The sequence below is a fragment of the Chrysoperla carnea genome, chromosome 3 (genome assembly GCF_905475395.1).
Source record: "Chrysoperla carnea chromosome 3, inChrCarn1.1, whole genome shotgun sequence".
Classification (NCBI taxonomy): domain Eukaryota; kingdom Metazoa; phylum Arthropoda; class Insecta; order Neuroptera; family Chrysopidae; genus Chrysoperla; species Chrysoperla carnea.
The window spans coordinates 62054397-62078366 of record NC_058339.1 but is presented as its reverse complement, the minus strand read 5'-3'; the positions used below and the strand labels follow the sequence as shown (position 1 = coordinate 62078366).

Sequence of the window (23970 nt, the reverse complement as noted above, 5' to 3'; positions counted from 1 at the left end):
TCCTTCTACAAATATTATAAAATATAATACTTATATAACGGCTGCAGAAGAAACTTGTGTTTTATTTGAAATTTTGCTACAATTGCATTCAATTTTGTTATTGTTATTGCATATAACAAATGCATATCTAATATTTTAATATACACATATATATGGATAGAGAATGTTGTATATTTTTGAGGCCAAATTGACATTTTCTAAAACATTTCTATCCTGAATAATCTTGCATTACTTCCTTCAGTTTTGCACAAATTTTACTAACTAGTGCTATTAACACGAACATAAAAACATTAGGTTAATATTTTCGTTTGCTATTGAAAAATTTCAGGTAGATTTGTGTCGAAACTGAATACTTCTGCAACATCTTACCATAAAGAATGACGATTTCAGCCACCACACCACAGATTATACTTATAGGCAATAGGCAACTCTTCTGAACATGAAATGTTGTTCAAAAAGCTCCCTGGAGTAAGGCACTTAGAGTGAACTATTTAAAAAAAAAAATGGTAGGAATTAAATATTATTTAAATTATTTCTATTCAGTTTATCAATTTTTTTAATTTTTTTGTACTTATTTGTCGTTTTAAATAAGATTAACCAGTAAAATAAAATAAAATAATAATTGATTGCATTATTTGAAACAAAATAGCATTCATTTTAATATTAACCAATTTAAAATTATGTTTTACTAATTTGGTGTAAATTAAATGCAATGTCTAGCCATTTAAGTTCGTTAATAGTCAATAATAATCACAAATAAACACGACCTAAAAGCAATCAACACGATTTACATGACCTAAACACTAAAACACTCCGTACATACCACAAAAAAATCAATAGATATATTTATAAACATTAAAATTATTATTATTATATTATTAAACATTACACTCATTAGTTAATGAAGAACTTAAATAAAGTCACTAAAAAAATGGTCCAAAAAAAGTTAAGAAACGCAATCAATTGAGAATACACACAAAGAAATTGAACGAATTTAAACGACAAGCAAAATTTGAAACACTTATTGTTTATTTATTTTAATATTTATAAAATATTGTTTCCCCAACAACCATTGAAATTAGTTGTTGGGTAAATTTCTCGAAACGAATAGACGGCCCGGGGACGGCCAAACTAATAGACGGGATTTATTTAGTCGTAAAAAGCCATCTGGAGTAAGGCACCTTCTTAGAACTAAAAATAGTAAAAATTTCTCAAGGGAGTTGCACATCTGTTCTAAATTAAAAATTATAATTTGGGCGCCACACGCTGATATTATGAACAACTTATAATAATCTCTGGGAGATCATAGCAGGGACAGTATGAAGTATGAAAAGTCAGAGCGTTTAACTTTTCAAATACACCTTTATTTTTGTTAGGAAAATATTTTGTTTCAGAGTCAATATAATACGAATTCTTTTTACTTACAAATACATGAATCTTTTAGTGAATTTTATAAATAACAGAACGATATTAAATGCAACAGTCATGGTAACAACTTCAAAGAAATATTATATTTCTCATAATAATGGCCAAGTTCATACTTTATGAACTCTGGTACACTGCAGTACATGATATTTTTGGTAAAATGCAGAAAAATTAATAAGAAATTAGAATAGTGTTTCATCGCTGCAGTAGAATTTCATTGCTTATTTTCAGTGATAACTTGCTGATTATTTTTAAATGCTTGTTGATGAAAAGGGATTTTATTGAAAACATGTAATATTGATAATAAGATTATAAAAAGATTTAAAGGGTTGATATCTCATTGAGGCAATTTCCTACCACTAATGCAAAGTACAAATACATTTTTAAGCCTGCAACTCAATTTGGAGGGACTGTAAACACAGGAAAAATCTTCAGAAACTTCCAAAATATATGTTTTTTGAAGAACAAAATGGCATAAATTCAAAAATAAGCATCGAATTCGGTTAGCGTAATATTCGTCCATTTGTCGTACACATACTTAATGCAAATTTAAGACTTATATAGTTTTCTCATGAAATGGGACGACAAGGAAAGCATCATCTTTCAAATAGAAAAAGAACAATCAAAATCGGTTCACCCAGTCAAAAGTTCTGAGGAAACAAACATTAAAAAAATACAGCCGAATTGAGAATCTCCACCTTTTTTGAATTTGAAGTCGGGTAAAAAATAGAGTCATTTTATGCTAAAAAGCATGAGATACTTGCTTTCAGTTATTGTAAATATTTTATTGACAGATATTGGAAAAAGTAATAATAAAATATCTTTAAAATCACTCCGCGCTTTTTTATTATTTTCAGTTCACCTAGTTACAAAACATGGTTTTTAAACTATTCTTTTTTCTACTTTTTAGTTTTTTATTATTATTTTTATATTATATGGAATGTTATCTGCGCTTCCACCATCAAATATTTTTTTGGGGGTGTCGTTAATCCTTAAGATTATGCTCAGGATAATGGGACAAACTATGATATTGTTACTGTATTGCACATCGGTCCTGAATAAGTATGGGAAGTTTTAATTCCGTTAAATAAATACATAGATATATACCAAGCTAACAAAAATGTGTTAAAAATAGAAAAAAAAAAGGCTAGAAAGTTGACACACCAAGAAGGACACTAGCATAACTTACACGCTAGCTGAAATTGGCAGGGCTATGTTTTATAGCTATTTTTAAATGGTAATTGTTTGTAGAACACTTTTATACAAGTTTAATATCCTTTTTTAAAATTTGTTATGCATCCACTCCAACAACACAAAATTATAATTATTTATACTTATCCACACTTATTTTCAAAATATATAATCTAGTTAAGGTTTGCAATTAGTAATAATTTAATACAAAAACTTGTTTTAAAATAAACATTTTAATAAAATATATTTTTTCATTTATTTTCAAAATATAAATGTGATTCACAAAAAAAAAATTTAATTAGTACAGTCGATAAACATGCAGTTATTTTACACTATGAACTCTAAAAATAATTCCACATGGCTATAAACAAGAAACCGACCTTTTTTGATTAATACAAGTCATTAAAAAAAAATATGTATATCTTTATTATTCCATGCAGCTAGGAAAATATTTAGTTACAAAAACATGGGTTCACACGTTTTTTTTTATCTAGGCTAGGACTCATAATTATTAGTTTTCATAGATAGCTTTTTACACAATATGTGTAGATGTATCAAACTACAAAATATAGTGACAAACATAATATGTATAAAAACACTATGAAAGCACGAAAGCATATACAAAAGGATGTTGCTCATATTACCGTATAAAAACATATTTATTTGTTGCATATATTCTAAAGATTAAAGTTCATTAAATATTATGGAAATATTTACTAGTTCTAGAAACGATTATTATTTTATGTTTGAATTATCGGTTCCATATCGATACATTCTCGTGAATTTCATTTCGGTTCTGTTTGTCACGGTTTTATTATTGAGTAAGCTTTCCTCACCAACCCTAGTAGCTCAATTGTCACAACAAAAATTTGACTTCAATTTATGAAAACAATTTGAGTTGCATTATATTAGAAAATCTGTGCAATTATAAGGTCGTGATTTCAAGTAAACATGGAAGAAACTTTATAGGAAAACGTCAACAAAATAATAATTACTAATTTGAGCTGGAAATTGCTTCTTGTTAGATTATAGATATGATAAAGCAAATTTTAAGATTTGTTCAACCAATGTTTTAAAATTTCATCTTAGGCTCTCCGTTTTTAGCAAGAGTTTTTCTAAACTTTCTCAAAGCGAATGAAAACTATAATATTTTCAACTATATATTTGGTTTTGTATGCAACATTTTACTGTTCTTATTATAAATGAATACTTTTTATTATAAATTATTACTTTTAGATTTCCTTTGTCCATATTTATTTATGTTTATATGTCATTTCCATTCTCCGTATTTAGCAAACTTTCTGTACATTTCATGTGTATGTAAAATGACTACCTATAATACGACTTTGATGGGGTGATACTATTCCAATTTGTTGGTTTTAATTAATACGACATGTAAAATGAACAGGCGTTACTCATCGTTAGATTCCGATGTTCAGTTCGTTCGTTGTTCAATTCAATTCAATATCATAGATATAATATTATGTACAACGTGTATAAAAGTGAATGTAAACCAAAATAAAAATAAAATTAAGTTTGGCCGATTGCTATTAGACTAAAAATAAAAAAATTCAGCTTATTTGATCATTTTTTTGATGGTATCGATTTCATGACTTGACTTGACATAGGATTTCTGCAAAATAAATGTTTTTCGGAAAGGATTTTATGTAATATTAAAATTTTACTTTCCCAGGCGTTAATTATGCCCATTTTTTTTTTGTATATAATGGGTCAGATCTACCAAAATACACCAAATTTCATTTGAATATAGAAAAAAATCAAGGAAATTATTTTGTCTTTGATTAAGATAAAATTCAATTTCTTGACTTACTTTGACCCAAAAAAAATAATAAGAAAACGGTCTTTTTGACTACTAGGCTAAAATCGTATACATGGAAGCAGTGGTGTTCCAAAGTAATATCTTCCATTGATACCTCGGAAACTTGTCGATTTAGAAAATTAATCAGATTTGTGAGTCGTGTATAGATTTTTTTGAGGTAATTAGGACTCAAAGATCAAGAAAATGATAATATCTTCTATAATAATCGCTATGAAAATTGTAATAGTCATTAATATTTTACGTGAATAATAATTAAAAATATCATCGAAAAGTATTCTTTAATCTTCTTAGAAAAATCGAAAAGATTTAGTTTGAAAAATTTAAAAACGATATTAGTTAATCACTTTGATTTCAAGTAACTAACTCATGTACAAACATAACTGTAATATAAATAGTATTACTACAGTCATTTTACAAATAAGCTGAAAGTAGTGACAACCTAATTATATTACACCGTTTGATGAATAAAATCCAATCCAATAAAAAAAGCTGTCACCTGTAACAGGGCTGAAACATACAAAATTTGAGGATTTCCTTAGGAGAAAAACTTTAACTGCAAATATTTTCATAAATATACAAAGTTGTATGTGTTTAGACTTTTGTAAGAATACTGTCTAAAAGTTTTCATTGCAATTGAGAGATCGCTTACAAAACTACACATGGGTATTTCGTTAATGAAAAATTGTTAATTAAAACTAACTCCACGAAATACACGGTTACTTTTATATACAACACCCCTCCCCCAAATTTTGTTAAATATTTAAAAAAAACACACTTTATTAATTGTAATTTTTAGTCTTTCTGCTTCTACCTATTAAATCACGATTGAAAAATATATACGCTGTGAAAAAAGGATAACATTTGAACCTTTTTTCTACACCAAAACCAGAATCTTCATTGTAAATAATTATGCTTAGAAATATTGATGATACATACAATATTTTGTATTGGTGTTTAAAATAATCTAGTAAGCCTATTCCCGTATGTCCGCCTGTTTGTCCGCCATCATAACTCAAAAACGAAAATAGATATCAAGCTGATATTTTTATTGTTTTTCCAGGACGAGTTTGAGTTAGTAAATGAGCAATGTGGGCCAATCGGTTTTGGGTCCGCAGGACCCGTTTAATAAACCGTAACATATCGATCAAAATTTGATATGAAAAAATGTTTTTTTTTTTTTTTCAATTTTTCTGAAGCCATTTGAAAAAATCACAATTATTATTTTAATTATTTTAACTAAGAAAATACAAAATTGGGGCGATTCATTTTGAACATTAATCGACTATTTTCCATTGTATCGCTCGAAATTCTCTATGAAGGTGAGTGCGATATAATTGATACAAAGGCATAGAAGTTCGCAGCTATACCGAGAGCTTTTAGTGTTTTTATATTTTTTGAGGCATAAACAACCAAAATGATTGTCTCACCAAAATTCTATTTTTACACATACATTTTATAATTATACAGTTGTACTCATTTTTAAATATAATTACATAACGCTTCTGCACACAATCATCAGTACACTATCGCAATGTGTGTATCGGTATAGTATATGTAATAAAGTAATATAAATTATATAATGATTCAATTTCGTATTTAATGTTTTTGCTTTTCAATGCACAAATTATACACAAATTGTATGTTATGCTTGTATATTCATTAACATTTAACAAGTAAAAACATGTTTGCATATAATTGTGCTGTGTTGTTCATATCACTTGCTATAATGAGCCACACTAGTAGTGATAGACAATGATGAATCTTTTATGAATGTAATGATAGTCAAATGACGGTAAGGATAATATAATAGCAACGGTAATGCATCACTGGTTTTTAATATAAATATATCATTAACCGATGATGGATACATTTAAGGATGTGCGAGCGCTAGAGTACTTTTGCATGAAAGGTTTAGTTTTTAAAATTTGAATTTAGATAAATAACTTCAAAAGTAGGCATATTTAACATTGGTCTTATGGGAAAACGGTAATTAAAGTTCAAACCTTAATATATAATTGAATACCAAAAAAACCCTTTCTCAGCTCAAACAAGCTATCATGATTAAGGATTTATGAATTCGGTGGTGGAAACACAAATTTAAACAAATATATGCTTACAATTTTAATGGCTAATTATGTTTATAACTTAAAAACAATATAAGACGAAAAGTAAGAATTAAATTTTTCGATATCCGGAGTAATTTTCAAAATATAGAAAATTGAAATTTTTTTAATTATTTAGCTTTTGATATTTCGAAAACCAAGACAGATATCGAAATTGTATTCATATTTTTCGTCTACATTCATGAAGTTATAACAAAATTGATCATCATAGTTGAAAATAAGGTTCAAATAATTTCAACCACAAGTCTAAACTTGCTCTTGCGCTTCTACCACCTCAATCATTGTATAATTACTTAATTATATCTGTGAGCAAATCAAAGAAACACAAATCAACTTTTTTGTTTAGAACCGTTCAATTTTTAAAACTTCCAAGGAGATATAAAACTGATTCTACTGACAAATTAAACAAATTTTTATACACGATCCCAACTTCTCACTAAAATATAAAGAAGATTACATACGTTATATTAAGGTTGTTATGAAAAAGCCATTTTTTGACAAACTTTCCAAAATTATACAGTTCATTATGTCAATTATAAGAAAAGTCCTATTAAGGCTATTATGTACAAATTTTTGATTGGCTTGAAACTTGATATTGAATAAGAATGGTTAGATAAGAATGGTTAAAGTTACAGTTGAATTTCAAGCACTGCGATTTACTTTACTCTATCGATTTGAAATTTGGATATGTTGAAGGTATTCATATTTTACCTGGGTACTTTTATTTCTTTTAAATCCGGTTAATTTTCCCAATTTTCATTTTTCACACCCAGGTACAGTGGAATAAGAAAAATTTCTGTAGTTACCCAGGGCAGGTAAAAATACCCTCCTATTAAAATGGTTAAAAAAAAATTGAAAAAAGCGGTCTAGGTGCGACCCGAAAGGTCCACACGACTAACTTCCCAGTGGAAAGATTTTATATCAGTGAAATTATTTTATATCGATTTTATTATTTATTTGTAAATAATTTTTTTTTCATTTCAGGGGGCTTCGCCTCCGGACCCACCCGCGGAGGCTTTGTTCCTTGCAACACCAAGGGCTTTGCCCCTTGGTATACCAGCGGGGCTTCGCCCCCTGCACCGCCGATGACGTTAAAACTTTATAAATGATAAGTGATAATAATGACAATTATACAATTTTTCATTCGGTACAAAAAACGGCTTGATCGATTTTTCTCAAAACCTAATCAGGTCTAAGTTACATAATTTTGCGTTAAATGAAACTGGTGCCATGTCAATACCATCATTTGTTCTCGAGATATGCGAGCATAAAATTGAATCCGAACATACATACATACATACATGTGCACACACGGACATCCTTTTAAAAACCATACTATTCGACTCTAAAGGCCTTGAAACGTGAAGATATGTCTAAATTTTCAATTTGAAAAATCGGACCCATTACAATACTTATCCCACAGGGAAGTTAATAACTTCGCTCAAACGAAAGAAAGTTGTGACATTGTGTAGTCAAAAATAATTTTTTTTTAAAAGAAGGAAAAAAGTTAATTACACTCCTGTTTACACTTATGTGGTTTACTTTGCCTGTATTTGATTCTGTTATTAAAATAAAAACACAATTAGAATAAAAGTTTTAATATAAATGAAAACTGAAACTTACCTATCATAATAATAATCCCTGTAACAAAATAAAAAAAGAATTTGTATTAATAAAATTGTTTATATAAAATATTAACAGTTCAATAATTTATAAGAAAATAAACATACAAGTTTTTAATATATATATCTACAATCTACATGTTTTTTAAACTATATTATAAATCGTATATATTAAGTTATGTTATAGTTCTGTAACTATAAACTTTGTAATTATAAACTTTAAACATATAAGTGGATGGATGAATGGATATAAAATGAACAAATCAATGTTTGGTATAAAATGTATTAAGTATATAAAATTTATATTATGGATTTGTTAGGATCAAAGACCGAAAACGGCCAGTGGCTTAGGAACAGGCGACCATTAGTTCGTTGTATATTTTTTGAAACATCCATATAGCGAAATGTGTATTGTGGGACTAATAAAAAAACTTTTTAATTAAATACACAGGATAATTATTAAAAAGTTTCAGCACTAGCAGGACCCAATTGCTAGGTGAATTGACTAATCGAATGTTTCGAACGTGTCAAGGTTTTTATTTATCGATACAATGCATTCTGTTCGAATATTATGAAAGTCACGAAAGAAATTTCGAGGTGTGATATATTTGTGTTGGCAAAGCTTCATGCTATATTAGTGGGCTATTTTGTCCCTCAATAAGCGTTTTGGGTCTTGATTAGCCTAACAAAAATTACATTCCTTAATATTCTTATTATTACTATGATTTACAGTTAAATTATATTAGTATTTAAATACCTAATTAAATAATTAATTAATTTTTTGCACCTAATTAAAATTTTCGTTTTACAAATCGATACTGAAAAACCACCGATTTAAATAGTAAAATATGTGTTTGCTCAGAGTCTTTTTCTATATTATAATGAGACAGATATAAAAATTGAATTTACTTAGAATATTAGTTTTTAAATTATATGAAGTTTCTCGGATTATCGTCTGTTCTTTTCATGGAGAGTGTAAGCTTTAGTATCCGAGGAGCTTTGATTACAGAATGTTTTTAACTGATATTTTTGTTTTATCAGATGTTTTTATAGCCGAAACATTCATATGCCTTTGATTGTACGTGGGAAAAAAAATTCCTCAGCTTAATAAAGTTTTGAATATTTATCTTCTATAAGTTGAACAATGGTTTTTCTAAGGTTCTATTAAATTACTGATCTAGCACGGTCATACTAGCTTCACTTTATGTTATAACAATGGTTTAACTATCCTTAGGCATATGTTATTAAATACAATCGTTTTTCCTTTAATCTGCCGTAAACTTTACTAGAGAAAACGTGTTAAAATCGTATTATAAGTATATTGTGCTTGATACATAACTACAGGTATGGATGGATTATAATTATTAAATGTATGTTGTAAATCTATTAAGGTATGAAATAACATAATATAACATACCCACACACACATAAGGTAATATGTAGTACCTAGACTAGGTCCTGGAGTCAAATGACCCTTGAATCATTCTTTGTTTCAGGAAAAATATTAACTGAGCAAAACTTGTATTGGGATGAGGGTACTTTATCAAAATTCAGGTAGGCTGAAGAATGATTGTCAATGCCATTTTAGAATAAACTGAAAATAAAATTGTTTTTGCGAAAGATGCAAACAAATATTATATCTACAAGTTGGTCAATTCGTATTGTTTTATAAATCATACAAAATATTAATAGTCTACAGTACAAAGGGGGGTATGATTTCGTGACTAACACACTCAAGAAACTTCGTGAGTGTCTTCATCTTGAAATTTGGGCGTTAGCATATTAAAACATATAATCGTTAAACTGACATGTTTAAGGCGTAGGTCTGAGAAAACGGCTCATGAAATATGTAGGCCAGTATGTACATTTAATTTTACTTATATTTATTACAAAATGGTGTAAAAATTGGCCGGTTGATCATATATTTTCATACCCTCGTTTTTCCGACAAGTTGGGGGTGGGGGTCACACCAAACCTATTAGAGTTATTATATTCATATATCTTGCATTCAAGAAAAAGCAAATGGTTGTTCATATTTTTTCAAAAGGTCGTTTAATTGACATTTTTACGTCTTCCCCATATTGAAAACGCACCAAATTCAAAGTTTTCGTAAATGTGAATGTTGTAGGTGACACTGAAATTAAGCCACTCACGAAGTTTCGTTAGTGTATCAATCACAAAACTATACCCCCTCTCTATACTGTAGACTATAATCGTTGATGACTGTTGAGTAAGTTATTATGCCTATCCCTATATATTATAAATATGAAAGTAAGCATGTTTGTTTGTTTGTTTGTTACGCTTTCGCGCTAAAACTAGCGAATGGTTTTTAATGAAACTCTACAGCAATATAGCTGATATATCAGAATAACACATGAACTATAATTTATAAAGATATATTAAAAAAAAAGAAAAAAAATTTAATTTGTCATTTACCATTTTTTTAATTTTTACAGAAATCTTTAATTTAAGGTTCAAACTGATGATTATAGATGGAGCAGATCTATGATCATCATTTTGAATCATAAATTAAAGAATTCCGTAAAAATTTAAAATAGTAAATGTCAAACAAATCATGGCCAACTATTCTGATATACTCAATAATTTATTATGACTATTTTACATTATTAAAATTGAAAAATGTGTAAATCAAGAGAGGGTGGAGGCAATAAAGCGGTGGTTTTTACTTTTAAGCCCAGTTAAGCGGGCGGATATCAATCTAGTATTACTATAAAACTGTGATCTAAGGCACACGTAATGTTGCACCATGGTTTTTTATGTTGTACTATGCGCTTATGTCGAAGATTGTTTATTATTAAAATTCTCAACAAAAAAAAAAGAAGGTTGAGAAACAACAGTGCTATATAAAAAGATAAAATTTCCATTTTAAAGAATGATTGTAAAAACTGCAAAATATAAATTTTGATTATAGGCATTACACTTTCCCCTACATACATACCTACATACATACATAGGTACATACACATAACATTACATAATCGGATTATCGGCTTCATTCCTCCTATTATATGATATGCATTATAATTACATTTAATTGTGTTTATGTCTTACAGGATTATTATTAATATTATTATTGTCCTTTTAATTAAATTAATACAATTTGTCAATGAATTATTATATATACATATATTGTGTATATGCATAACTATACCTGTAGGTAGTCCTAGGTACAACTGTATAAAGTAGGACTAGCACCAGTGTCGTATTTTAAAATCATTTCAAAACGGGTAGATATTTGAGAACCCAATGTCAAATTGTCAAATAATTTCACAGGCGTCCTTTTCAGGAGACCGTGAAAATTAATGAATTGCATGGCAAATCTCGCTTTGTTTTATGTATGAAATTATCCTCTTTTTAATCCATTATCTTCTAATTAAAACAAATTAATTAACGCACAAACGAATATTAAGTATTTTCATTTAAAGAAGAAGGAAGAAACTCAAAAATTAAATCGAAGTCGGGAATGTACCTTGGGTCGCCTGGAAGTCTAGTCTAGAGCGTTGTCTCTCTGCTCTAGGCATAGAACGCACTGGACCAGCGTCTAGAGCAGGCATGGGCAAAGGAGGCATAGAGAAGTCCCTGGGATTTCTGTAACAAACATACGAGTAAGACAGTGATAACCTAACCAGTGACAACCAAAAATACGAGTAAAACAGAGAGAACCAATTTTTTTCTACCTATCTCATTTCTATTCGAGAAACTGAGATAGGTAGAAGAGTCGTATTGCCAGTCTCGTTTCTTCCTCTAAGAGCAATGCGGACTTGGATAATGACACACAGTGAGTTCGACTTAAAATAACTCGCCCATGCCTGGTCTAGAGGATCCGTGATCGACTCTCGACTACTGTATGTAAATTTTTTTTCTATTTGTTATTAAATCCGTAAAATGTGTTAATGGTATAATTTGTGAATATGACAAGAGATATTAAACATATCGCGTGTGAAGGTTTGATAAGAAAAATATGATCTTGTTTGAATAATGCCGCGCCTAAATGGATGAATCAAATTGATTTTTTAAATTGTTTGAAAGGATGTTTGATAGAGAGTGCTTTTGGCAATGTTTCAAGCGCAAGTTTAGGTCTCCGTTCCCGAAAAAAACTATAAAACATAATCTTCAAGGGGCTTGAAACAAGGCTTAGAACACTCTCAATCAAATTATCTTTCAACAACAACAGAAACATCAAAATCGGTTCATCCGTTTAGTAGCTACGAAGACACGAACGAATCGATCAAGCCTGATTTTATGTCAGAGATGTCTTTAAATTTTAAATTTAATATTATTATATTTTAATTTATTATTAAAATTATTTTATTACAGTTGGGTTAAAAACACTCAAAATTTGAAGTGGTTCTAAAATGCCCGTCAAATACGAAGTCTGGCTGTAGAATTATAATAGGTTGTAAATATATTATGGTGCATTTTGATTATTACTCTAGAGTCTACAGGTACCTACTCACCTACCGATGCTAATTACATTCTCATCTAAGTTATTCATGTCTTATTCATACAAGTAGCTCTGTACAAGAAGTACAAGTATTTAGTCAATACTGGCGCAAGTACGAGACATTAATTATTTAGAAACAAAATTCGTTAAATTTTCGGTAAGTCGTTTATGTTAAACCTGAGACCAAGCGTGGGCTTATCGGACAGTAAAGAATTGTAAAGACAAAAAATTGAATTTTTGATTTGTTATTTAATTGCTAACTCATGCGTTTATGAAATAATTTTTTGAAAAAATATGACGAACAGTTTAAATATAATTAATCATTAAAACGAATTTTAACATGTTGTGAGTAGAAAATGTTGAAATGGCCGCGTATAGTTTTGATTATACTGCCCACCCTTCTATAAATTAAAAAGTAAAAAACTACTTTTATAAATTAAATATCTATTAAGTAAAAATAGAAGTCACTTAATATAGTGAGTTAAAACATCATTATTGATTTTTTCAAGTAATTAAGTAATTACATACATCCAATTACGAGTGATAATTGACCTACAGATTAAAACTTAATCTATTTATTTGATTAATTTCTGTTAAAAAAAATTAGAGTGTACTGTCAAATTTTTTCAAAGGTCTACATTCTTCTAAAAAATTACTTTTTCCGTTTCAAATCTCTGTTGTTGCATGGGAGGGGATGTAAAGAAAACAAATTTTTAAAAGTTATAAAAATATAGCATAAAGCTGTTTATATCTTTACGTTCACTTAAAATTATTGATTTTCCTTTACCCAGGCATGCAAATGAGTTCAAATGAGTATTGTTAAAAGCAAATCTCACCCCAAACCTTCTTTTTCCCTAACATCAGAGTTTCGCATTTGGTAGTATGAATCTCTCATGAAAGTTCCACTGAAATATCGAGTGAAAAAATCAGAATTCTCTAATCTCAAATGGAAGACAACTTGTTTATAAAAACATGCAAGTTTTAGAGTCTTTTGTTTCCCTTAGCGTGTTTTGACATTTTATTCTCTAAAAAATTGATCAAAGTTACAAGTCATTTTTAATCACGTGATTTTTGTTTCTAAGTGCGCTTTACATACAGGAATTAACTTAAGTAGGTGAATGTCAATTATTGCTTAAATACATAAATAAATACAATAATACTTTAATTGATTAAAATTTATCTAGTATGATATAATATTGTTGACAATGTATAGAAATAATAATGCAATTGAGAAATTATTTATCAATTATCTACAAAATATGATTACAAAATCAAAGAGTCGATGTATTTGATTGGAATGGTTTATGGTTTACTTTTTTCAATAGTTCCATTACAGATTTTCTTTTTGTTTTATTCCTTATATTATTCCTATGAGTTTACTAGGTCCTCGGTTGAATTGGTTTTAACCTTTCCATACATAATAAATTAAACATGTAAGGACCATTGAGCAATACTATACAATTTAAAAGGAATGTTTGAAAACATTTTAATAAAAAACATTTATCATAATTATACGATTTTCACACTTCTGTGGTTATTTGTGGAATGATATGAGTCCTTGTTAATAACGGGTGCCTAAATCGGCATTGCTGACTGACAATTCTCTTGCCCAAAAAAAAAAAACTTTTAACAAAAAGAAAACCGACTTCAAAAGAATTTTCCCAAACAAATTAATATGCACTAGAAAGTAAAAATTAACAATAATATAATGTAGTTAAATTATTGTTGTTTTTGGAGTCGATGTCAGTCAAGAAAACAACTCTGACAGAACAGTTTGCTACATTAGCTTGGCTCCGACTGCAAAAATAACAATAATTTTAACTACATTCTATAATCTATAATTTTTTACTGTTTAGTGCATATTAATTTGTTTTGGAAAAGTTTTTCTTTTGAAGTCGGTTTTCTTTGTGTTAAAAGTCTTTTTTATTTTTTTATTTTTATTGAATCTGAAGAACACCAACTAATTTGTCACTAAAAATCATCGAAATCGGTTGGCGTGATATTTATTAGTTATTCGTCCTCTTGTCGTGCATACTTAATACAAATTTAAGACTTTTATGGTTTTCTCATGGATGCTGTTGTCAGAACTGGACCAAAATTAAATGGGACCATACGGGAAAATGAAGAGCCCTTTTAAATACCACCTTTAAAATAGATAAAGAATCATCAAAATCGGTTCACTTAGTCGAAAGTTCTGAGGTAACAAACATTAAAAAAAAAATACAGCCGAATTGAGAACCTCTTTTATTTTTGTTTGAAGTCGGTTAAAAATAAATTGGGTCGTTGGACAACTCTTTCATCAATGGTTAGAATCCATCTAAAACCGTAGAACCTTAAACCAATATTTTTCGAAGTAAACGGAATGAGATTTATCGAAATAAATAAAACATATTTTGTGGATTGATTCTCTCATTTGATATGAATGAAGTCCATATTACAGCCTCAAGCCATTATTCAAGCTAGGGATTGGTTTGCAATAAATGATTTTATTATACCTGCAAGTCAATACAAAATGAAAATCAGATTCAATTATAAAGTTGAAAACATTTTGATGTTCAAACGAAAATAATGATAATAATAATAACATTTATGCTCTGTATTTAGTGGTTAAAATAAATCATTATTTGATAATAAATTATAAAATTTGTTTTAATAATGGCAAAAACAGTAAATTCTCGCATTTATAATTTTATTATGTTAAATAACAACACATAACACAACATATACATTCACAATGTCTTTTTATATTATGGTACAAATTTTATGATTATTTCACAAACATAAAATCATGTCATTTATACACCACATTGATGCTATTAAAAACAGAAATTCAATTCTCTCACATTTTACGAACTCGATGCAAACAAATATGTACACTCTTTTATGAATACAAGGTCTTCAATTCATTACTTTTATGCTTTTTATGCTTCATGTAAAAATGTTAAAAAAATTTATTATTTTTTTTGTATTTCTCGAGCATAATATATACAAGGTCTTCCAAATGTGTTTTTTGAATTAACGAAATAAACTGTATTAACTAAACTGAACTTGAGTTAATTTTTAAACAAAGTTGCAAGTTCATTTCGTCTAAGTGTTGCAGAATCATGAAATTGGCCCTCTTTTGTATTTTTTGAGTCAAAATTATTGAATGCACAGAGTTTTATCGAAATTAGATATAAAAGTTTGTCGATTTTTTTTGTAATTTGCTTACCGTTTTGAAAATCGAAAATAAACTTAACTTTTCTCATCTTTTCAAAGCATTATCTCTTTTCAAGTTGCCACCGGAGCCTTAAACTCGCACTTGAAACATATTTAAGAACGCTCAAGATCAAATGATCTTTCAAACAAAAACAAACATCAAAATCAGTTCATCACTTATAAGGCCACAGACAGACAGAGAACTACATTGCCACAGACAGACACACATATACATAGACTAGTGAAACATATATCATTCCTCTTTTCAGCTGGGAATCAATTTAATTGACGGTTTTGATAAGCTGGTGCAGTGCATGGTAAATGCATGAAAATGGTATATGCATGAAAAAAGTGCTCCCAGTCTCTCAAAATAATTGAGGAGGTAGAGTTAATAATTGAGACCCTTATTATCTAAGTGTGTCTCTCGTAAACAGCCAATATAACGATTGTTAGCGCAGAAAAAGGGATAAGATATCAGGATTATATTTAGTTCGCAAAAAAGTAATTCTTGTTGATTGTTTTTTTAGTAAACTAAACTTTCAATTAAAGCCGATTTAGACTCAAAGTATCCCTAATTTGTTTATTCAAATATTCCTAGTTTTATTTTCAAAGTTACTGTCAGTAGCAAAAACGCGAACTAAAAATGTTCAAAAATGTTCTTCTTAATAGTATGGATTCCTATCTTTTATCTGTTAAATATTGACAACATTGAAAATTTATAGCTGCTAATAAAGCCAGTCAATACTATAATTTTTTTACAACTTTTTGACATTGAAAACTACCTCTTTGAAATGTTTTAAGCAAAACTTCTCTTAGTCTCATATCGTTAGACATACCTTAAAATTAAAGATTCTGTAGTTGAATATAATAGAATCAATATAAATTATATTATGTTAGGTCAACCATATGCATGTGTGAAGGTAGATATAGCTATCTAGATGTGTGATACAGTGGTGGGTGTGATAACTGTTTATTTAGTACTCTGCCAATTAGATATTTAATTACCACCAACTAAAATCAGGAATGAAAATACTACATAGTTTAAATAATAATATGGGTGTAAAAGAATGTCAACACACTTTTTTAGTCGAATTTTCCTCGAAAATATAGACTTGTTTCAGTCGAAACGTTTTGCATCAAAAGTCAACAGAAGCGGGTGTGATGTTATAAAAGATGCAATTGATTTCGACAATTTTAAGGAGATTCTGAAGGGAAAATCTTTTTTCAACATAATCACAGTTTTGCTCAATCCTATAGCCCTTCGAAATCTAATTAAAGGGTTGGGAATTTGAAATTCTCAGTTATAGCAAGAGATGTGTTTCTTAGTAGTATTAATTACCCAGCTCCCTTTCTTACTTCTTTTTAAAGTATTAAATAATAAAAAAAAAGATAAATACCTCCTTTTAAGGATGTACGAGCGCCAGACCCATTTTAGATAAAAGGCTTGGTTTTTTTTATATATAGTTGGACTTAATCTAAATCAATTCTGAAAACTTGAGGGCTGGGGGGGGGGACATTTTTTAAATAAATAAATAAATTTAAAATATTTTCAATTTTATTACTTGACAATATAAGACAGTAAAAGTGAGAATAAAATTTTTCAATATCTGGAGTAATTTTCAAAATATAAAAATTGAAAATGTTTGTATAGTTATTTAGCTTTCGATATTTCGAAAACAGAAGAATGTTTGTTTTATTAATTATTTTAGTACTCAAAATTAAAAAGTGGCAAATTGTTGTGAATGAATACCAAATTTTCCACATTTGTTAATAAGAGGCGACTCCTCTGAGCTTTGTATACCAGAGCAGCTTCTGAAAATAGCCTTTCACTTTAAACGCTACTGCCAGGGGCAATTCTAGCAAATCTTGACAACTGCGGGTACTGATTCAAATTAACTGACTACCAAATGTATCGATCGTGATTGCGATCGATAACAATATTTTTCCTCTACATTCATGAAGTCATATCAAAATTCATTATCAAAGTTGAAAATAAGATATAAATAATTTCAACCACAAGTCTAAACTTGTCTTGAAGCTCGTACTACCTTAATAAAAGGAGAACATCTATTGAGGGTAAAATATAGCTTTAGTGACGGAGTTTTGCAACTCATGAGTTTTTATATACTTTTAATTATATAACATGGTTCACTTCATTATACATTATTATTATTATTATTATTATAATGAATATAGAAGAGTCATATAAAATTTATTATCTAATTGTTATTTAGGCGTAGGAAAAATAAACAATTTAATGTTGTTTTTGTAAATTAAATATGTCACACCCTTACTCAAAAATTTGACACCTTTAAAACTAAAATTTTAACAAATAACACAGGACGGGTCTTTATATTTTAGAAGATTTTTTGATAGTCATGAGGTACTTTCACTAAAGATGGCCCACTATCACAATCTGATACTTGTTCAATTAGTACCATAAATCAATCATTCAATGGAGGATGAATTTTGATACAGTTCGCACACGTACCCAGTCGACGCCATCTTAGCTTGTTCTCGCTACCCCATTGTTGTAAAAACGTGAATAAGTTTGTATGAGCAATTCTTGATTTAATAATGAAAAAAACGTTCTCGACATTAAAATATGTAAACAAAACATTGACCAACTTGACAACTCGAAGGTAAACAAATAGTCAATATGGCGGTGACTGGATACCGTTTTACCGCAAGAGAGATTACCGATAGTGAGAGAATCCTCCCACTCAACCCCTACCTGCGCAAGACCATACTTTGTCTAATTCTACCATGGTAGGATCTATGTAGTGTTAATCACGTAGCACATTGCCTACGATTCATAACTCATAAGTACTAACTTTGTAGAGTTTCTTTAGAAAAACAAAGTGCATTTCGAGGTTTCGCAAATAAAAACTTACTTAAGGTATTTCCAGCATGGTATTTGCAGTTTCTATGTTAAAGCAATGGTACAATTTTTTTTTCGACAGAATTTAACGAAAAATTAAATTTAAGAATTTAATAATGCTTACTATTAATTCCCAAAGTTTCAGAAATTTTGACCGTTTAAAATGGGAAATAATTATGCCAACGTCCCAATTTCGATCAATTTACGTCAAAATTAATATCTCGAAAGTGAAAATTAATTTCTAAATTTTTTTTTTAGAATTTTATTGTATAAACATTTTTTTCTACTTTTTCTTCAATATATAATAATATCATAAAAAATAGTTGGAGAGACCGGACATTTTACATGCTTTAAATGGGACATGACCCTCAAAATCGTGAACTTTGTCTTTAAATATCTCGCGATCTAAACGGCCAAAAATTATGAAATTTTAGGAATTCATAAATAAAGCTATTATAAACCCGAGAAAAAAAATTCGGCCAAATCTGTCGAAAAGTGATTTCATGCTGGTACTACCTTAAGCTCAAGAACATTACAAAGTAGATAAGTATTATTTGTATCCTTTGTTGCTTTTCGTTAAAAGAAGTAGTTACTGTTACCGGGAAAATTTCATATAAAAACCCACCACACGGGCCCCCAAGATGGTTCACCGAAATTGAAGAGGAAAAATTTTGTGTTAAAATTTGGGTTTATCGGAATGGGATGGGGTTTAGCTGGGCAGACTAAGCATAGTATATGTTTTAACAAATCGTCGTTCCGTTCCCACACCGTCTGTGGAGTCCACTAGTGTTTCTATAAGAAGGCTCACTTTGGAGGTTTTTAAAAACGATTGTTTATTAAAAGAAGTTTAATTTAACCTGTTGATTTCTATATTGATTTTATTAACAAATAAATGCGGAATTTCATGATGAAGTTTGTTTTCAAAAAATATTTCTTAACTTTTGTTTTTTATTTGGACCTTATTAAGCGCAGTAGCATAGTAAGTAACATAGATCACCAACCTTATATACTTTACATCACTCCCGTGGAAAACTCTTACCCTCTGAAGATGTTCTCTTCAACATGTAATCTAAGAAAGAAGTAGTAGTTGCGAGAAAATATGTTCTTCCGAAGTCGTCAGTAAACATTTTCTTGATTCAAGAGAAAAACTCTTTCCTTGACTTGAGTATTGAGATCTTTGACTCAAGAAATATTTACTTCAAGGAGTAACATTTCCTAAATTTTCGTAGATATACATGGTGTTTTTTTATTTACAAACTCATTTTACACTAATACTGTTCGAATTAGGGATTTAAAGAGGATATAATATAATACCAAAATTTTCTCGAAATATTTAGAATAAAACAATAGCAATCATTATATTTAATATGTACTTTTCAAATTTTTTTGTACAAATCGAATAATACTTTTATAAAAAAAATAACCTTATGTCTATTATTTTCATTTTGAAAATGGTGACGTGATATTTTAATGTTTTCGATATTTGATCATTAACATTTAATGATATATTATATTATCGATAAAAATATAATACTGTTTTATTATAAATACAAGTATCATGTCATTTTTCCCTATTGACAAAACATAACACTAAATTTTTTTTCTGTCGAATGATAAGCGAACAAAAACCACGTTTGATTTCAAAATCAATGCAATAAAATTGTATAAATAATAAACAAATAACATTAAAATTTTATTACCTTAGGAAGATGTAGGGAAAAAAATTATGTGAAAATATTATAAGGATTTCTGTATCCATACCAATTTCATACAAATAGGGTAATGCCTGCTCTATAAATGGTATGAGTTTTCTAACAGCATTGAAAGAGCGGGATTTTGGATATTTCTTTTCGTATTGAAATTAGGTACGCTAAGTATCCGAGAGATACTTTGTTAAGATAATTTTTTTAAATCATGTCCCTTTATAAATATTAGTCATAATTACCGAAGAATTCTTCAACACTGCGCCAAATAATTTGCTTATAAGGGACCATCCATAAATAACGTCACATGTTAATGGGGAAGAAAGGGGTCAGTCAAATGTGACATTGTGTGATAAGGGGCAGGGTGGGTTAAAAGCTTTGTGACGTCAAATACTAAAATACTAAAACGTGAAATTTCATGATGATGAAATCATATTCGAGATCTGAAAAAATTCAGCAAGGAATTTGCGGACACTATGATCGCTTGATAACATTAATAATTGTTATGCAATAAAATATTTTCCGACAACAATACTGTACCAATGAGCTTGTTACCTCGAACAGGCCGTACTTAAGTAATTTTGTTTTTGAGTACGTTTGTTGATAATTATTAATTTTATCAACTGGTCATAGGGTCCGAAAAATTCCTTGCTGCGTTTTTTCAAAACGATAACTAAAATAAGACGTCATCATGTTCAGTTGAAAACGCAGTCTTTTCGAAAAAAGTCCCAGAGGAAAGTTTGGTAGCTTCGTCAAAAGGAAGCCTCTCACGAAATTTAAAGTATGTATTCATCATTTAAAAAAACCTTGTGTGTCACGATCCATGTTCTATTCACTAGCCATTTTCATGACAATACAACAATTAGAAAGCGATGGGAATGATTCACGCAAAGGAAAGCGTAAAGTGATTTTTATTTGTGTTTCAATATGAATTCAAGGACTATAATGAACCGTAAATTTCATGATCTTTTTTTTCATCCTTTTTGAAGATATGAAAAAATAAGTATTAGGAAAAAAAAAACAGTAAGAAATTTCGAAGATTAAACAGCTTACTTTACCTTATAAGTGAGATTTTCTTTGGGTTATTGTAACATGTATCTATACTAAATATACGTTTATATGTATAAAATGGTGTAAGTACTTCGTTACAATTTGCTTGGAGTGTTAGTGGCAGTTGTTTGGTACATTAGGTCAATTGGCATGACACTTAGTAATCGAACGAAGACCAATATACTCTGTATGTATAATACAAACCAAATATTCTATCCTCTTTACCCCATATACTGATTATATAATACACTTGGAGAATTGAACGGACTAGTACACAGTATAAATATACAACATACATATACTATGGCATTATAGCTCGGGCAATTTGAACAACAAAAATCGAATGGCAGAATACAGTTTCCTCTTTTTGAATAATCGAAATAGAAAATTTCCTTTGGTCATAATAACACAGGGGGTTAAAAAATATTTCGCATGTTTATAAGTGGTTAGGGATAGACAAAGTTTGTATTGCGACGTTTTTCGTTAAAAAGTAATAAATAACTTTCATCCGAAATATTTTTCTATAAACTGAACAAATTAGGAAAAACCTTCACTTTTAACCCCCGAACTAAAAAAGGGGATATTATCAGTTTGACCACTATGTGTGTCTGTCAGTCTGTTTGTCTGTCTGGCCGTCTGTGGCATGGTAGGGCCTCAACGATGAACCAACCGATTTTTTTGTTTCATTTGAAAGATAATTTATTGGAGAATTTTCTTGGCTATGTTTCAAGTACGAGGTAAGGGTTCCGTACCCGAAAAAACTAAAAAAATTGGCAATGATCTTCAAAATCGGTTCAGTTTTGAAAAGGCTTTAAGAAAAAAGGTAATTTAATGAAGAATGTTCTTTGATATGTTTGAACTGCAAATTAAGGGTTCCGTACTTGAAAAATTTGTTGGGGATTTTTAACATTTCAGTAAATTTCACTTGCAACTTACTCAGACCTCAACCTGAGATATCTTCCTACGATATGAAAAACCCCTATAATCGTATACAATTTTGTATTTCGTTTTAAGTAATATTTATCGAATTTTCAACAGGATAGACTGTATTATTATATTTTTCCGTTAAAATCCCCCAATGTATTACTAGACCAAGCACCATGTTTTATAACAAATATTTTATTTATTTTATGCGTCATACATCATTAAATTTTTGGTACACATGTAGAACAATATAACAAAAACATGGAATGAATTATTTGTTCAAGTTGGTATTTATATTCGGGTCACTTATATTTATAATAAACTTTTTTTTTTGTGATTTTCAGATTTTTATTATATCTAAACAATTATGTTATAATTTTAATTGATTTTGTTGACAAATTAGGGAATATTGTCAACAAGTGAAGCTTGTAAAATTACTTCTGTAATATTTTCAACCCATACACATTTGAAAATAGAAAATAAAATGGATATAAAGAAAATTAAATTAGGAGTGCAAAGAACTTTGAGGAAAATGAGATAATATAATTGTTTTTATATTAGTCCAGACACTTCATTGCCTAAATTCATTACACTTCAGGGCCTAAAAGACAAAACAAACAAAGTTCTACAACTTTTTTTTTGTATTTGGTTTAATCATGGAAACAGTAAAAATGAATATTTTATAAAATTATCTATATTCTTTATAAAAATATTAAATAAAAAATTGAAAAAAACCCCCAACATAAAATCAGGTCTTATCAATTCGTTTGTTCCATCGTAGTTTCTTGGTGGATCGGATGAACCGATTTCGATTTGTTTGATAATTTAAGTGTTTTGCTATGTTCAAAGTTCATGTTTAGTGATCGTCACCTCTTTTTTACTTGTTATAGGGTACGGAAGCCTGAAATCACACTTGAAACTTTTCTAAGAACACTTTCGACCAAATTACCTTTCGAACAAAAAGAAAAATTAAAAAAAAATCGCTTCGCCTGTTTAGAAGTTACAGTGCTACAGGCAAACACAGACACACAGGCAAACGAACACGTCATAACACCCCTCTTTTTGTCGGGGGATAAAAATTAAAATCTTTTGGTTCCGAATTTCAATGTCATAAATGACAAATGTTTCCGAACAGATATGGGTAGATATACAAAAGAACTGGTTAAAATGGAAGTTATAGGAAAGAAAATTCTAGATAAAAAATGATAATAGAAGCAAAGGAAACATGAAATTTTGAAGTTCGTCAGTGAAAAAAGGTATGATGAAAATATTTATGACGTATACATCAAAAAAGACAGTATAGACTATGTATATTTAATATTTATATGTTTGGTCTATAATGATAGTCGAGGCGTTGAATTCGATAGATGATACGATCGATTCTACCGAATGAATGCAATCACATCAAGTGCATATTGTAATATTTATAACAAAAGTTCTACAGAGTGTACAAATAACTTCTTGGTTAACACGTCAGAAGGAACGAAGAAAAATTGTCCTGTGAGTGACCAATTCCAAACCTATTAGCAACTATGATTGCAAGGGGAG

The 23970-nt window shown here is 29.1% G+C and overlaps 1 protein-coding gene across 1 annotated transcript in view; it reads right to left on the bottom strand.

Annotated features, from left to right (window-relative positions):
- Positions 1 to 23970, bottom strand: part of LOC123294793 — a 237369-nt gene that overhangs the window by 70942 nt on the left and 142457 nt on the right. The window contains exon 5 of the mRNA XM_044875943.1: positions 8203 to 8220. Coding sequence (XP_044731878.1) covers positions 8203 to 8220 — 18 coding nt within the window. The remainder of the gene's footprint in view (positions 1 to 8202; positions 8221 to 23970) is intronic.